Raw genomic sequence first — 15,985 nt, forward strand, 5'->3', positions numbered from 1 at the left:
TACAGGGGCGGGGGGGGTGTCCACGGCTGTGCTGGGCTTTACCACACTGTGCCATACCACAAAGCATCGTTTGATGCTGAGCCACACCGTACTGTGCCGACTGAAATGTGTTGCCCTGTAATGTGCCACAGCGCACCGTGCTGTGCCATGCCCCATGGCACTATGTCATACCGCATCATACCATGTCATACTGTACTGTACCATACCATACTGTACCGTACCACACTGTGCCGTACTGTGCATGCCTTGCTGTGCTGTGCCACACCACAGCCCTGTGCCATGCCGTGCCATGCCGTGCCATCCTGCCCTGCGCTGCGGGGCTGGAGAGGTGCCAGCCGGGGGGTCCCATCCGTGGGCATCAGCACCCGCGGGGGGCAGGGGGAGCCGGGCTCTCCCCGGCAGTGCCAGAGTCATGGCACGGGGGCCCCGCCGAGCAGCCCCAAAGCCTCGTCACCGAGGCGGTGACACGGGCCAGGCTGCCCAGGGCGGTGCTGCAGTCGCTGTGCCCGGGGGCTGGACGCGTCGCCGGGGGAGAGGGGCTGGACCAGAGGAGCCCTGGCACGCTGCCAGCATCACCGCGCTGTGGCCGATGCCGCTGGTCCCTGCCAGCCCACCCTGCGCCTGCCGTGCCGTGCCAGCACCCCGTGTGCCCCCGTGCCGTGCTCTGCCGGTCCCGGCTGCGCCCCTCGCCGCTGCTGCTCCAGGCCTTGTGTCCCGTGCAGCGCCGTGCTGGGCCGGGCCGGGCCGCTCCACCGCGCTCCCGCCGTGCCGAGCCGTGCCGTGCCGAGCCGTGCCGTGCCGTGCCGTGCCGCTCTGCCCCGGCCCTGCCCAGGCCAGCCTGTGCTGCGCCCTGCGGACCCACCCCTGCCGGTGCCGGTGCCGGTGCCGGTGCCGGTGCCGGTCCGTGCCGGTGACAGTACCAGTGGCACGATCATGCCGCGCCGCGCTGTGCCAGCCGGTGCCGGTGGCAGAGGAGCGGTACCGTGCCCTGCCGGTGGCACTGTCAGTACGGGGGACAGCGCCGGCACCAGTGCCGTGCCGCTGTGTGCCAGCCCCGTGCCGGTGCCGGTGCCAGCCGGGAGGGGAGGGGCTGCGCCGCCCGCGGAAGCGGAAGCGGAAGCGGACCCCCGCCCCCCTAGCGGAGCCGCCGCAGGTACCGGCCGGGCCGGGGTTCGGGCCGGGGGGGGGATCGGAGCCTGCGGGGATCCCGCAGGCCCGGGGTGGGGGTGCCGGGGCGCGGCGGGGGGTCCCGGGGCTGTGGCGGGGCCCGCGGGGCCGGGCGCGGGGGGCCCGGTGCCGCAGCTGCCCACCGCCCGCTGCCCGCAGGCCCCATGGACGCGGAGGTGCCGGCGCCCCGGGGGCTGTAGGAGCCTCCCGCCAGCCGCAGGTGAGGGTCGGGCGGGGGCTGGTCCGGGGGGGCACCCGCCGTGTCCCCCGGTGCCGGCGGTGCCACCTGTCCCCGTCCGTGCCCCCCCCCCCCCCCCCCCAGGCCCCGACGATGTCGGGGGCCTTGAGCAAGCGAAGCGACCTGGCCAACGACAACAGCTGCCTGGGGCTGAGCCTGGGGCTGCCAGGCGCCCCCGAGCCCCTGCGCCCCAAGGCCCCCCCCGGCTCCCCCCAGGGCCCCCGCCTGTATGGCAGCACCGAGCTGCAGGGCGGGGGGGGGCCGCCAGGCCCGGCCGGCGAGGAGCCGGCCAACGCCAAGTGGGTGAAGGACGGGCAGAACCAGCTGCGCCGGGCAGCTGAGCGGGACCAGAACCGCAACGAGCTGGCCCCCCCCCCCCGAGGAGCTGGAAGTCTCGGCCCGCAACGCCCGCAACGCCGGCAACAACGCCGGTGGGGGGGCCCTGCCCCTGCTCATCGACCTGCGAGGTGCCGAGGAGGAGGAGGAGGAGGACGAAGAGGAGGAGGAAGGCGACGGGGACTCCACGCCGGTGCAGAGTGACCCCATGACGGCCGAGTCGGAGCAGAGTGGGGAGCGGGCGCCCCGCGAGCATGGCCGCAGCGCCAGCCTGCTCTTCGGGGTGCGCAGCGGCACTGCCAGCGATGAGGACTCCAGCTGGGCCACGCTCAGCCAGGGCAGCCCCACCGGCAGCTCCCCCGACGATGCAGGTGGGCACCCGCGGGCACCAGGTGGCCCCACGGCTGCCCCACAGTAGCCGCCTGTGTCTGTCCCACAGCTGGTCCTGGCTCCCCTGTGGCTGTCCCTGCCGGCTCTGCCTGTCCCGCTGTGGACCCCACCTGCCCCACAGCTATGCCTGCCTGTCCTGTGCCTGCCCCTCATTCCCTATGGCTTGTCCTGACTGCCCCACGGCGGCCCCCATCTGCTCAGTGGTGGCCCCCGCCTGCCCCACAATGGCGGCCCTGCCTGCCCCCCATCTGTCCCTGCGAGCCCCACAGTGGGCCCTGTCTGACCCATAGCTGCCTCTGCTTGCCCCATGGCTGCTCCATTTCCCCCACCACTGCCCCATGGCAGCCCCTGCCTGCCCCCAACCTGTCATGCCCAGCCTGGTCCTGTCAGCTCTACATTTTCCTCCGCCTATTCCTGGCTGTGTGCCCACAGCTGCCCTCCAGCCTACCCGTTGCTGCCTGTGTTCCTGATCCCCGCTGGGTGCTGTTCTTGGCCCCCCAGCCCCTGTCAGCTCCGTGGCACTCCACTGTGTGCCCCACTGATGTCCCCCCAACCCCCTCCATGACCCTGTGCTGTTGCTGGCAGCTCTGTGCCCCATGGTGCAGGCTCTGGTGTGCCGTTGCCTACCACCCCTCTCTGCGGCTCTGGCCCTGCTGTGTCCCCCGCTACCTCTGTGTGCCTGTCCCCTTCCCCCCTCCTCCGGCCAGTAAATGCCCCCCCTGTGTCCCCCACGGTAGGCAGTGTCACTTTCATGTGCCCCACAGCCTGCACTGTACCGTGCTGTCCCCCCCATCCCTGCACTCCAGCCTCTCCCCCATCCTTCTGTCCCCCCCCCCCGCCCTCCATGTCCCCGCCCCCCCGCGCATCCCGATCCCTCTGGCGCATCCTGCATCCCGCCGGCCCCGGCGCTGTCGTCAGCGGTTGCCGGGGAAACGCCTGGTCCAGCCCCGGCGCAGGTGAGCGTGGGGCGGGCACCCCCGCCGCCACCCGGCTGCCCCACAGCTGCGTGGGGCCGGGGCTGCGGGTGGGGCAGTGTGTGTGCGGGGGGCTGCGGCAGGGCAGGCCCCACGGGTGGGCCCGCGGGGGCTGCGGGCTGCGCTGTGGCCGGCAGCCGGCCCGACCCCCGGCATGGGGCGGGGGCACGATGTGCAGCGCGGATTTCTTCGTGGCCATCGTCCTGCTGGACCCGCGCCCAGGTAGGGCCGGGGGGGGAGTGGGACGCGGGGGCTGCGGCTCGGCCCAGCCCGGGGCGGGGGGAGGGGGCTGCTGCCCTGCTGCGCCTCTAGGTCCTCCCGTGGGGCCCGGCTGGGGGCCCCCGTCCTCATAGCGGTGTGGGGTACCCTCATCTTACGCCACCGGGAGTGGTCCTCAGCCCTGCCTGTCCACGGCCCCGTCCTCATGGCGATGGGGGAGCCTGGAGCCCGTCCGGAGGCGTCCCCACCTTGCTGGGTGGGTGCCCCATCCGGGGGGGCTCCCTGGGGCTGAGTGTGGGGGCCGTGTCCTGCTGGGGCTGCCTGGAGGGGCCCACCCCCGTGGCACCCGGCCCCGACCGCGCCCCTCACCCCGCCCCCCCAGACTCCTTCTGGACCCGCAACTCCTTCGAAACGGACTCGGACCTGCCTGCGGGATGGATGCGGGTGCAGGACACCTCGGGCACCTATTACTGGCACATCCCCACCGGCACCACGCAGTGGGAGCCCCCCTCGGGGCTGGCCCGTGGCTCGGCCCCTGGCTCCCCGGGCATCACCCCCTCCGAGGAGCCACCGGTGAGTCCCGGCCAGCCGTGGGGCGCCATGGGGCTGCCCCACAGCACTTGCCTTGAGCTGGCCCCGCTCTTCCCACAGCTCGCCTGGACGGGCTTCGCCCCGGCTGAGCGCTTCGGAGAGGGGGATTTCTGGAAGGTGAGGGGGGGGGGGGGGGCAGTGGGCAGCCGGGGGGGCAGCACGCTGCGGTGCCCAGCTGCTGCCAGCCCCCCCTGCTCCCTCCCCAGGACCCTGCGGCGGACGAGGCAGATGATGAGCCTGGAGTGCAGGACACGGAGCCGCCGTCGCCGGGCCTGGCCTCGCCGGGCACTGGGTGTGTGAGGCACGGGGGACCTGGGGGGTGTGGGGCTGCGCCTGGGCCCTGCAGGGCAGTGGGACCCTTGGGAGGGGGGCTGCCAGTTTGGTGTGGGGCCAGAGCTGCGCCCTGTGCAGGGGACCAGGGTCTCCAGGAGGCATCAGCCAGTGATACCCCCTTCGCTCTTGCAGCGCGGCGCTGGCCGAGGAGGACAAGCTGGGCTCCAAGGTAGGCTGGGGGCCCAGCCCGGCCCCTCCCTGTGCCCCAGGCCCCCCACCGGCTTGGGACCCCCACCCTGGGGTTGCAGCCCGGTGGTGCCATGATGCTGTCACCGCCATGGGAGGGGGCTCAGCAGAGTCTGGGGCATGCGGTGCCTCCACTGCGGGGTTTGCCCTGCCTCGGGGGGTGGGGGGCAGGTAGGTGGCTGGGGTCCCCACGCTGGGGCCATGCCTGCCCCATGCCGTCCCCCGCAGCGCTTTGCTGTGCGCTCACTGGGCTGGGTGGAGATGAGCGAGGACGAGCTGGCACCGGGCCGGAGCAGCATCGCTGTCAACAACTGCATCCGCCAGCTCTCCCTGCACCAGCGCGGCCCCCCTGGCTCCTGGGGGGGAGGTGAGTGCCCCCCGCCCCGCCTGCTGCTGGCAGCCCCCGGTACAGCCCCCGCACACCCTGACGCGGCTACCCCCAGGGCCGGGCGATGCTGCTGCTGCTGGAGAGCCAGACGCTGAAGCTGGTGGACCCGCAGGATCAATCCCTGCTGCACGCGCAGCCCGTGGCCAGCATCCGCGTCTGGGGTGTGGGGCGTGACAGTGGCAGGTGCGGGGGGCACGATGGGCTGGGGGGGTGCAGGTCCTGGGGGCAGAGGGTGTCTGGTGCCTGCGGGAACATGCAGGGGTCCCGGTGCACATGGGGTCCAGGGCTGATGGGGGTCCAGTGCACATGTAGTGCAGTGATACAGGTGTGCATGGGGTGTGGGGCTGGGGTCTCCCATGCATCTGGGGTGCAGGGGTGTGCGAGGATCTGGGTACATGTGGGGCATGGGGCTGTGGGGGTCCCGTGTGTGGAGTACAGGGATCCGGGTGCACATGGGATGTGGGGGTCCTGTGCATGTGGAGTGCAGAGATCTGGGTGCACGTGGGGCTCAGTGCCATGGGGGTCCTGTGCGTGTGGGGTGCAGGGATCCAGGTGCATGGGGTGCATGGGGCTGCAGGGGTCCCGTGCATGTGGGGCTGTGGGGTCCCATGTGCATGGGGTGTGGGGGGGATGTGGGTGCACACAGGGTGTGGGGCCCTGGGATCCTGCACGGTGTGCGGGCATGCGGGATCCCAAGGCTAAGCCCCCTAGTGATGCTGGGTGTGTGTGTGTGTCTTGTGGTGCCATGGGTTGGGCATGACCCTGGTGGGCATGGGGGGTCCCACGTGGGGGGGACCAGGGGTATGCGTGTGCCCCGGGCCCACTAACTTTGCTCTCTGGCTCTCTTCTGCTGCGCTGGCCGGGGATGCAGGGAGAGGTATGGCAGCCCAGCCCTGCACCAGTCCTCCCAGTCCTGTCCCTCACTGGGCTGGTGGTGGAGACACCCGGGGCGGGGAGCTCAGGCAGCTGGGTAGCTGGGGGGGGGGTCCTGAGTGCAACCCCTTGCCACAGGGACTTCGCCTACGTGGCCCGGGACCAGCTGACACAGATGCTGAAGTGCCATGTCTTTCGCTGTGAGAGCCCTGCCAAGAACATCGCCACCAGCCTGCATGAGGTCTGCTCCCAGGTGAGCCCCCCCAGCCCCAGGTAAGCCCCTCATGGACCCCCCAACCAGCTCTGAGGTCTGTTCCCAGGTGAGCCCCTCCTCACCATGTCCCCAGGGAACAGCTGGCTGGTGGCTCACCATGGGGTGCCATGGCCCCTTGTGGGGGACAGGGGCTGGGGGCTGTGGCATGACAACCTGCGGGGGGCGGGGGCGGTGCCCCTCATGCTCTCCCCAGATCATGGTGGAGCGGCGAAGTGCCCGGGCCCTGGCTAATGGCCTCTCCATGGACCCCTCCAGGCTGGTGGAGATCCCCTTCCAGGGTATGGTGGGGCAGGGCGGGGAGGGGATGGAGGGCACTGGGAGGGGATGGGTGTGGGTGTATGGCACTGGGAAGGGATAGGGGGTGTTGGCAGGGGGGGGATACGCAGGAAGGGGGTGGGGGTGTGTGTAGAGGGGGCACTGGGACGTGATGGGGGGCATGTGGGACACTGGGAGGGGATGGGGGGTTGGACTGGGGGAGGGAGCTCGTATGTCCCACTGCCACATGTGCTGGGGTGGGGGGCAGTGCAGGCTGTTGGGGGCCAGCTGGGGGGGCCAGGCATTGGGGTACAGTGATGTTGGTGGGGGCTGACCCTTCCCTGTGCTACAGTGGAGTTCCCGGCGCCCAAGAGCGAGGTGGTGCAGAAGTTCCCGGTGTGCTACCTGGGCTGCGTGCCCGTTGCCAAGCCTGTGGGTGAGTGGGGGGGGCACTCGCACCTTGTGGGGCTGCCATGGGGTAGGTGCCCTGGCCCCATTGGCCGTCCCCGAGCCCCCTGCCCATCCCCAGGCATGGACGTCATCAATGCAGCACTAGAGGCAGCACTAGCCACCAGCAGCAAGGAGCACTGGACCCCCATTGTGGTCAATGTGGCACCTGCCACGCTCACCATCATCCACGAGCAGGTGGGTCTGGCCCTGCGGTGCTCCGTCCCCATCCTGTTGGCATGGTGGGGATGGTGGTGACCCCTGGCCACATGCCTGCAGACGGAGGCGGTGCTGTGCGAGTGCCGCGTGCGGTTCCTGTCCTTCATGGGGGTGGGCCGGGATGTGCGCTCCTTCGCCTTCATCATGGCCAGCGCCCCGGGTGCCTTCCGCTGCCACATGGTCTGGTGTGAGCCCAACGCCGCTGGGCTGAGTGAGGCACTGCAGGCCGCCTGCATGGTGAGTGTCCACCTGCTCAGCCCCTTCCCCGGCCCCACGGTCCTGGCCCCACTGCTGACCCCGCTCTCCCCAGCTGCGCTACCAGAAGTGCCTGGATGCCCGGCCCCAGGCCTCCAGCTCCTGCCTGCCCGCGCCGCCGGCTGACTCGGTGGCACGCCGGGTGGGCTCCTCCGTCCGCCGGGGCATGCAGACCCTCCTGGGCAGCCTGAAGCCCAAGCGCCTCGGGGCCCAGACGCCATGAGCCAGGATGGGGGGAGCAACCAAGACCCCTTCCCCATCTGCCACCCCCGGCATGGGACAGGGGGATGGGACGGAGGGGGCGGCAGCGCCTCGGAAGTGCGGGGCACCAGCGGGGGGATGAGCCCGTGCCGAGCGGTGTGCGTGTGTGTGTGCAAGTGTCCCCATGCGCCGAGCCATGTGCGAGGGGCTGTGGGGCACGTACCTGCACAGGGGGTGCGCGCCGAGCATGGTGCCGTGCTGTGGCTCTGCCCCCCCCGGCCGTGCCCCAGGGCGGTGGGCTGGGGGGGGTGTCCTGCTCTACACGCCGGGATGAGCCCCCCGCTGCCCCACGGGGACGATGGGGCTGGCGCGGCGGGGGTGCAGGGCCCACCCTGCCCCGATGCATGCGGTCTAACCTGCAGCGTGGGGCTCCCCGGGGCCACCGGCTCCGGAGCTGCCACTCCTGCTGTAATGAAGATCTGTGTCGTACTAAATAATTAATAAACCCATTCCACCAGCCCGGCCTTGCCCCCTTCCTGCAGCACTCTCTGGGAGGATGAGGAGGAGCAGCAGGCACCCTCTGGCGCGTCCCGCGGGGCCTCGGGCAGGAGCCGCTGGGTCCATCACGCCTTTATTGTGCCGCGGTGGGGGTGGCAGCCAGCAGGAGCCTGGGGACAGGCAGGGCCCTGCCTCAGCCCCTGCCGAGCCCAGGCACCGCCGGTGTCCCGGTGCCCGATCTGCCCTCAGCAGAGCCGCCGCTGCCGCCAGAGCGCCTGGATGCGTGGGAAGGGCAGTGCTGGGCGCAGGGCCTGGCAGAGGCTGGGGTCGGCTGAGCGGCCGGTGCGCAGGGCGCAGAGCAGCGCTGCCTTGCAGGCGGCCAGGCAGGGCTCGCGGGGCGGGTGGCCCTTGTGAAAGAGGAACCAGAAGAGCTGGAAAAGGCGCTCATCATCCTGGAAGCGGCGGATGAGCTGGTCCCAGTCAGCGGGGAAGGCGCTGGGCAGCCCATAGGCCTCACGGGCGCGGTACAGGCGCTGCCAGCGTGGCTCTGCCCCCGGCACGTTCGCCTCCGTGAGGTTGAGGATGAAGGTCTCATGATCCAGCACGGCGTGGGAGCTCCCGGGGTAGGCGCCGTCCACCTCGTACACACGGTAGCCTGTGGGCAGGGCAGGCAGGGTCAGGGGTGAGCACTGGCACCACCACCAGAGTGGTGGGCTGTAGGGGGCTGGGGGTCCAGGCGTACCTGGGTTGAGGTTGATGTAGGTGGTGACACTGGGGGCCACGAAGGCGACAGAGACGGGGCGTGTCAGTGTCTCCTCATCGTAGAACATCTCAAACTCATCCACATGTGTGTGCCCAAAGAACTGAGCTGCAATGGTGCCCTCAAACCTGCGCGGGGCCAGGGCGTGAGTGCTGCCAATGCCCACACCCCCATCCCATCCCCGCTGCACCACTCGGCAGCTGGTGTGGTGCAGCTGATCCCATGACCCACAGCCCCCGCACCGCGCCAGGCTCAACTGACACCCCATGTCCAGGCCATGCCCATCGGCTCTGGTATGGCCCTGCCTGGCACAGGCAGCTTTGGGATTCTGACTCTGGACACTCTGGCGCGGCACCGTCGCCCCATCCCCTCCTGCGCCTGTGCCACCGCAGGCTGGGCAATGCAGGGGGGGTGCTGGGCCGCAGGGCTGACCTGCTGACAATGCGGTAGTAGTTCCAGCTCCAGCTGCGCAGGCAGTGGGCCGGAGGGATGTGCCCGATGATGTGCACCTAGGAGGCAGGGGAGGACAGGGCTGGGGTGTGCCTGGGACGCCCCTGCATGCAGGGCCAGTCCCCCTGCCACCACCCTCACCTTCTCCCCGGCCTGTTCGGCAGCAGCCAGGACCCCCACCAGCCACTGCAGCTGCCCCGCAGGGTCAGTGGAGTTGATGAGGAGCCAGAAGTTGGCCTGGGAGCAGAAGTTCATGTTGAGGGAGACAAGGCGCAGCCCAGGCCAGACCTGTGCTGTGTAGAAACCGGCAGCACTGCAGGGATTTGGGGCAGGGAGTGAGCACTGCTGGCCCCCACCCCTCACTGCAACCCCTCACCACAGCCCCGCGACATGCCCTAGGCCCAGCTGGCTGCCTGCCTGCCCCTGCACCCCCTCCCGTCTGCCCACAGCATACCACACCCCCCACCTGGAGCCCCCCTTGCCCCTGCCCACCCAAAGCGCCCTGCACCCCTGCCAGCCATGAGCCCACGCTGCTGCTCCTCCCAGGATGGAGACACCTGCCCTGACCCCTCCTAACCCGACACACCTGCACCCTGCCAGCCTGGGATCCCCCTTGCCCCCTCCAGTCTGGAAACCACTCTGTGCACCCCCAGCCGTGAGCCTCTGCTAGCACGAAGCCCCTCAGCCTGGAGCCCCCCCAATCCCTGCTAGCCCAAAGTCCCCCAGGCCTGAGTCCTGCAAGGCCAAAGGCCCCCCTTTCCCTCCCAGCCTTGAGCCCCTGCTAGCCCAGGGCCCCTCACCCAACCAGTATGGAGACTGCCCTGTGCTCATCCCTCAGACCCCTGATCCTGCTAGCCCAGGCCCCCCACCCCAAGCCCCTGCTAGCCTGGAGACTCCCTTGCCCGCCCGGCCCCTGCTGGCAGCTGCCCTCACCGGAGGGTCCGCAGTGCTGAGGGGGGCAGCCAGTCCTGCCAGGCCTGGGCCATGGCATCGTACAGCCAGGCAGAGGACTGGTTGCCCTGCACATATGGTGGGGGGAAGGCGTTGACGGGGGTAGCCTCATGGTTGCCCACGGCTGGGTAGACGGGCAGGTCACCCAGATACTTCTGCAGCAGCCTGCTGACAGTGCGCAGGGCCAGCAGCTGGTCCTGCCGGCTCTGTTGCCAGACGTCGTGCGCTGGGATGTCACCCGTCCAGTACGCAGCAGCGAAGGTGGCCGCGCTGGGCAGCTGGGCCAGCAGGGCCTCGATGGTGTGCAGTGGCAGGTCGCACTTGCCGTACTCGCCCCAGAAGCCGGCACCGCCAGGGCCAGGGTGGGCAGCTCCGCGGCAGCAGAGTGGGTCAGGGCAGGCAGCCTCGCTGCCTGGCACATAGTGGCGGTCCCAGTGCAGGTCGGTGAGGAAGAGGAGGCGGGCGGTGGGAGCGCCGGGTGGGGGGGGCACCGGTGGTTGCACTGGCGGCTTGGGGGTGGCAGGTAGGGTGATGTTCCAGGCACCGAAGATGTCCCAGTGGCCGCAGTGCTGGCCCAGCAGCAGCCCGCAGGCCTCACCAGGCCGCAGCACCGAGCGTGCCCAGGCTGACACCATGTCCTGCTGGAAGAGCTGCACGGCCTGCTGGCAGATCTCGGGGCGCGCCAGCCGCAGGTCCTGGCACAGCCGGGCCGCCAAGTGCCCCACGCGTGCCACGTTGGGCTCCAGCTGTGGGGCAGGGACCATTTGGGCTGCCGCAGGGTCCCCAGGACGGCCCCCACCGCCTGCCAGCCACCCCAACCCGCTCAGCTTGGCTCGGTCCCCTCCATTGCCATCACCACAGCCCCAGTCCAGTTCCCCTTTGGAGGAAGGAAGGGGGGCCTCGGCCTGTCCCTGTCGCTCAGAGCAGAGCCGCTGGCCTGTCCCCAGCCCTGTCACGAGGTCCTGTCCCATCCCTGTCCGAGCTCCTGTCTCCCGCCCTGTCCTGACCCCTTCCCTGTCCCCATTGCTAGCCCGTTCCCCCCCACCCCCACCCCTTCCCTGTCCTCCCTTCACTCCGTTCCTGTCCCGGACCCACTGGCCCTGCTCTGCCTGTTCCCATCCCCTCTCGTCCCTGTCCCAGTACACCTCTGTCGTCACCCTGTTACTGACCCCGTCCCTGTCCCTGTTCCTACCGGTCCCCACCCTGTGCCATCCTGTCCCCGTCCTCCCTCGTCCCGCCCCTGACCCCATCTCTGTCCCTGTTCTCCCCCTCTCCGTCCTCCCATCTTGTCCTGTCCCCACCCTCCCCCGCCCTTGTCTCCCCCGTTCCCCCCCCATCCCCTCCCTGTCCCATCCGGTCCCTGTCCCCGTCCCCCCTGTCCCGTCCACTCCCCGCACCTGCAGCGCCAGGTCCAGCACCCCAAAGAGCAGGTGACACACGGGGCACGACACGTTTCGCCAGCCCCAGCGCGGCGCCGCTTCGAGGAGCGACCCCCCCGCGCCCGGGGCCGACCCCGCCGGCAGCGACAACGACAGCGATAGCGACAGCGCCAGGGCCAGGGCCAGGGCGAGCGGCAGCGGGAGCGGCGGAGCCGGGCCCGAGCTCTCACCCCGCGCCGCCATGGCCGAACCAACGCTGCGCCGCGGGAGGGCGGGGCCGGGGCGGGCGGCGGGGCGGGGCTCCGAGGAAGGGGCGGGAACACGTGGGGGACGGACGGACGCTGGGAGCGGGCCACAGGGGCACGGTGGGAGATGGAGTCTCTCGGGCACGGTGGGAGATGGAGTCACTTGGGCATAGTGGGAGATGGTATCTCTTGGGGGTCCCTTCCCTGTCGCTTTGGGGTCCCCACACCGATGAGTGGGTCCCTGCAGCCACTGCAGGTGAGGACATGCCTGTAAGTACAGGCGTCTGTGTGTGTGTGAGCATGTGCACACCTGTGTGTGGGCTGGGGTTATGTGCAGCTGTGTGTGCGCATGTGTTCGTGCATGGGCAGGTCTGTGCGTGCACGTGTGAGTGTGCAGGTGTGTGCGTGTGTGCCAGTCTAGTCCTGGTCACGGTGGGCACCGTGGGGTAGTAATCCCTCAGGGTGGGTTGGGAGGTCTGGCAGGGCCCACTGCCCAGGAACCACCCAGCCACGCTGGGGCCAGTGTGGTACCATGCAGTGTCATGCCAGTGCCATGCTGTGCCATCCCGGTGCTGGTACAGAGCCTGGTGACGCTGCCTCAGAGCAGGCCATCCCCAGCCCTTTGGCATGGGGTGCACCAGTGCTGTTGGTTGCACCAGCCACTGCCCCAGGATTCCCACAGTGGAGGGGCCTGGCCCCTGGCCCTCCCGAGTGCTGTGGAGCCCCCATCCCACCCGTCTCTGGCCTGTGGACTCCCAGTGCTGGGTCAGGCTGAGAGCAGTGGGAAGCAGTGGCGCAGGCGGGTGCAGGCGGGCACAGGGCAAGTTTATTGCGTCCGGAGCCAGGGAGAAGCATAGGGAGTCGCTGGGCTTGGCTGGGGGCATCTCACTCTCCCCCCTGCCCCCAGCTGCCAGGCCCGGGAACCCCTGCCCTGGCTCCTTGCCCCCAGCCCAACCCGGGCACAGCGGTGTGTGGAGCTGGGGGCACTGGGGGTCCAGGGGCTTGTGGGACAGACTGGCGTGGCCCAGTGGCAGTTGAGTGAGGCGGTACTCGGTGGGAGCATAGAGGCTGGTGGTGCACTGAGCTGTGCCAGGCATGGAGGGGGGCCCATGGGGAGGATGCCAGGGTAGGTGGGGGCACAGGGGGATGCAGACAGAGCCTGGGGGAGAGCAGGGGGGGCCGGGGGGGCCAGATCAGGGGGGTCCAAGGCTGCTGACAGTGGTGTAACTGAATTTGGAGAGTGAGGCGTTGGCATTGGCAACCTCCTCCTCAAGTGGGCGGTGTGGGCAGGCATGGCGACAGCCAGCACAGGTGGCTAGGAAGGCTTTGCGGAAGCGGCGGTTCATGAAGCAGTAGATGAGGGGGTTGGCGCAGGCGGAGGTGTAGGAGAGGAGGTGAATGAATGAGATGGGTGTCCCCGAGAGTGCTCGCTGGGCCGCCCGCGGGGCGAAGGCACGCCACGTGTTGGCGGTGAAGATGGGCAGCCAGCAGAGGAAGAACATGGCCACGATGACCACTAGCATGCGGATCACACGCCTCTTGGCCACCAGCTTTGCCTCTGAGCTGTTGATGCGCGCTCGGTCTTGCTGCGCACCTGCTGCACCCAGTGCCCGCAGCTCCAGCGCGCCACCCGGCCGGGAGAGCTGCAGGTAGCAGCCGTCCCCCTCGTCGCAGGTGGGCACTGGCTCCCCACTGCCATTGCGCTGAGCTGTGGGGCAAAGGGATGTGGTCACAGCCGTGGCACCATGGGGACCCACATTACCCTGAGCACATCCTCTGCTGGCATGCAGCAGGGTGTCAGGATGGCATGCAGCACAGGCCCCTGCGCAGGGAAGGGGTCCCCAGGGAACCTCCCAGCTGCAGGGAGCTGGGGTGGGGGCTCAGACTTCCCCCTTGTCCCAGGGCAGGGAGCTCTGCCCACATGGGGGCCATGCTGCAGGAGGCAAAGGCAGGGCCAAGTGCTGCCCTCAGCCCTACCCCACACCAGCCCAGCCCCTCACCTGCAGCCTCCCCTTTGATGTCCAGCTCGAAGCGGATGCCTCGGTAGAGCTCACGGGAAATAAGCCCATAAGCCACGATCATCACCACACCTGGGATGAAGAAGAGGATAAGGAGCAGCAGGACGTACCTGAAAGACATGGTACCCATTGCTCAGTGGCTCCCTGCCAGCCCAGTTGCAGCAGCAGGGCTGGCAAGCAGACCATGTCCCTCGTCATGCGAGGGTCCTGGGGGTGGGTGGGAGTCCTAGTGCTGACTCACCAAGCCTGTCGAACATGCTCACTGGGCCAGTTGTGGGTGCACTGGCTGATGGGCAGGCGGGTGCCACGGGTGGGCATGGCATGCGTGGTGCTGTAGACGGCGTAGGGCAGCATGAGCAGTGCTGAGAAGAGCCAGGTGCTGGCGATGACCCGGCAGGCATGTGAGCGTGTCTGCCAGACACGGGACTGCAGTGGGTTGCAGATGGCACTGTACCGTTCGATGGCAATGGCCACCAGACTGAAGGTGGAGACCGAGACGGAGACGCCTGTGGGTAGCGAGGGTCAGCACCCATGGTATGGCGTGGCTCAGCCCTCCCCCGGCCCCTGCCTGCCCACCCCCTCTTACCCATGAGGTAGGCCATGAGCTTGCAAATGGCCTCTCCGAAGATGAAGGTGCCCATGAGGTTGGGAACAAGTGTGAAGGGCATGCAGCAGACTGCCAGCATCAGGTCGCTGAGTGCCAGGGAGAGCAGGAAGGAGTTGGTGACGGTGCGCAGGCGGCGGTTCAGGAGCAGCACAGCCACGACCAAGGCATTCCCGCAGACACTCAGCACAAAGATCAGCGTGTACAGCAGGATGCGCACCGTTAGGTCCAGGTCTGTGGGCAGCAGGGTCATGGGTTGCCACGTGGGCACCCCGGTGGCACCCCAACATGGGTGGGCAGCGTGGCCAAGCATGGTCCAGGCACCTGGGCTCCAGCTGGCTCCAGCTGTGTCCAGTAGACTTGGTGGGGAGCTGGCAGCCAGGCACCTGGGTTCCCTCCGTGTGGCTGCTGCCGCAGCAGACATGGGACCAGGATGCTCCACCTGCCCCACTCACTTGGCTCCAGGGGGGTGCCGCTGGCTGGGCTGGGCTCCAGTGCTGGGACACTCCGAGCCTGGTGGGTGCCGCGGCTGGAGCCACGGTGCTGGCTGTCCCCAGGGCTGAGCCCGCTGCCCAAGTCCCCACTCCCTTCGGCCGCGCTGGGACGTGACCAGGGCTGTTTATCCCCAGGAACCGAACGGCAGCTGGTGCTGGTGCTGCATCTCACTGCCCGCGGAGCCCCGGCTGGCGCGGTGGCGTGAGGTGGGGGTCCCGAACCTCGGCAGTGGAGCAGACAGTGGCTGCACTCCGTGGGGTCCCTGCCAGGGTCCCCTTCTGCCTTCCCTGTGTCCCCTCCCCGAGCAGCCCCGGGAGCCGACACCGGGACCGCTGGGCAGTGCCCGTGCCGCCGAGCCCCCAGCGCGGGGCACATCCCTATGGGGACCGGGGACCGAGACTGGGGACAGCGGTTGGCTAGGCATGTCGGGCCCGCTGCAGCGGGACGGTGTCGCACGGGGGGCACGACGGGTGCTGCAGGCTGCACCGGGGATGCAAACGGGGAGCGCCGGGGCGCATGGCAGGGTAAACCGGGGTGCGTCGGGCAGCCGGATGGGGTGCGCCGGGGTGGGACTGGGCGGGCGGACGAGAGCACCGGGGTGCATTGGGTGGGCGGCTGCACCGGGAGGCACGGCGAGGTGCACCGGGAGGCACGATAGTCTGAACCGGGGCAGGTTGGGTGCACGGGGGCGCACGGAGGGACAGCGAGGGTTCCCTCCCGTCCCCTCCCGGTCTCACCTTTGGGCGCCGGGGGCCCGCGGAGGCCCCTGCGGAGGAGGTCACAGGCGGAGCCGTTCCCGGCGGAGCCGGTGCCGGTCCCGGTGGCAGAGCCGGAGCCGTTCCCGGGGCGGCAGAGCAGCTCCTGCAGCGACTCATTGAGGCGCCGGGGGTCCATGGCGCCGGCGGAGCCGCCGTCAGAGCCGCCCCGCGCCCATCGCAGCGGCACCGGGAGCAGGCTCCGCTCCGCTCTTCTCAGAGCCGCTGGGGGAGTGAGCGGGGGCGGTGCCCGGCGCGGGGCGGGCCGGGGGGCGGTGGCAGGGAGCGGGGGGAGGCAGGGGACGGGGCTGCCAGGGCCCCGGGGGGGTCGCGGGACTCGCATGGTGCTCGCCGGGGGCTCCCGCACGGAACGCTCGCGGAGTACCAGGCGGCCGTCACCGTGGTGGCTGTCACTGTGCTGGCTGTCACCAGGCGGCGGTGCCGTCGGCCGCGGCTGCTTCCTGCGGGTGCCCCTGGGGCGGTA

At 70.0% G+C, this 15,985-nt stretch overlaps 3 protein-coding genes across 3 annotated transcripts; 1 reads left to right on the forward strand and 2 right to left on the reverse strand.

Moving 5' to 3' along the window:
- The first annotated feature begins 1,280 nt into the window (after positions 1–1,280).
- APBB1 (amyloid beta precursor protein binding family B member 1) lies at positions 1,281–7,863 on the forward strand. The gene is given in 14 exon segments (XM_055802735.1): positions 1,281–1,774; positions 1,776–2,112; positions 3,707–3,897; positions 3,976–4,032; positions 4,122–4,207; positions 4,381–4,417; positions 4,663–4,798; positions 4,876–5,005; positions 5,834–5,948; positions 6,163–6,247; positions 6,577–6,660; positions 6,754–6,869; positions 6,951–7,127; positions 7,201–7,863. Coding segments are annotated over 14 exon segments (1,995 nt in total). The 5' UTR covers positions 1,281–1,498; the 3' UTR covers positions 7,369–7,863.
- Positions 7,864–7,958: 95 nt separating this feature from the next.
- SMPD1 (sphingomyelin phosphodiesterase 1) lies at positions 7,959–11,658 on the reverse strand. Its single transcript, XM_055802736.1, has 6 exons — positions 11,403–11,658; positions 9,988–10,751; positions 9,196–9,367; positions 9,037–9,113; positions 8,587–8,732; positions 7,959–8,499 (listed from the first exon to the last, which is right to left on the reverse strand). The coding sequence occupies exons 1-6, from the start codon at positions 11,625–11,627 to the stop codon at positions 8,090–8,092; spliced, it is 1,794 nt and encodes a 597-aa protein (XP_055658711.1). The 5' UTR covers positions 11,628–11,658; the 3' UTR covers positions 7,959–8,089.
- A 786-nt stretch (positions 11,659–12,444) lies between these two features.
- CCKBR (cholecystokinin B receptor) lies at positions 12,445–15,696 on the reverse strand. Its single transcript, XM_055802418.1, has 5 exons — positions 15,484–15,696; positions 14,234–14,485; positions 13,889–14,153; positions 13,630–13,757; positions 12,445–13,337 (listed from the first exon to the last, which is right to left on the reverse strand). The coding sequence occupies exons 1-5, from the start codon at positions 15,638–15,640 to the stop codon at positions 12,823–12,825; spliced, it is 1,317 nt and encodes a 438-aa protein (XP_055658393.1). The 5' UTR covers positions 15,641–15,696; the 3' UTR covers positions 12,445–12,822.
- Between the last annotated feature and the right edge of the window lie 289 nt (positions 15,697–15,985).

Source organism: Falco peregrinus, chromosome 4 (genome assembly GCF_023634155.1).
Source record: "Falco peregrinus isolate bFalPer1 chromosome 4, bFalPer1.pri, whole genome shotgun sequence".
Taxonomy (NCBI): domain Eukaryota; kingdom Metazoa; phylum Chordata; class Aves; order Falconiformes; family Falconidae; genus Falco; species Falco peregrinus.

What these genes read in the sequence shown, in the direction of transcription:
- SMPD1 (XM_055802736.1), bottom strand. Translation starts at nt 11,627, where the DNA reads ATGGCGGCGCGGGGTGAGAGCTCGGGCCCGGCTCCGCCGCTCCCGCTG. An exon ending in TCAGCACTGCGGACCCTCCG is followed by an intron (nt 9,368 to 9,987) that starts GTGAGGGCAGCT and finishes AAATCCCTGCAG; the next exon opens with TGCTGCCGGTTTCTACACAG. An exon ending in CTACATCAACCTCAACCCAG is followed by an intron (nt 8,500 to 8,586) that starts GTACGCCTGGAC and finishes CCCTGCCCACAG; the next exon opens with GCTACCGTGTGTACGAGGTG.
- CCKBR (XM_055802418.1), bottom strand. Translation starts at nt 15,640, where the DNA reads ATGGACCCCCGGCGCCTCAATGAGTCGCTGCAGGAGCTGCTCTGCCGC. An exon ending in CGGGCCCCCGGCGCCCAAAG is followed by an intron (nt 14,486 to 15,483) that starts GTGAGACCGGGA and finishes TGCTGCCCACAG; the next exon opens with ACCTGGACCTAACGGTGCGC. An exon ending in GAGCATGTTCGACAGGCTTG is followed by an intron (nt 13,758 to 13,888) that starts GTGAGTCAGCAC and finishes CATGTCTTTCAG; the next exon opens with GTACGTCCTGCTGCTCCTTA.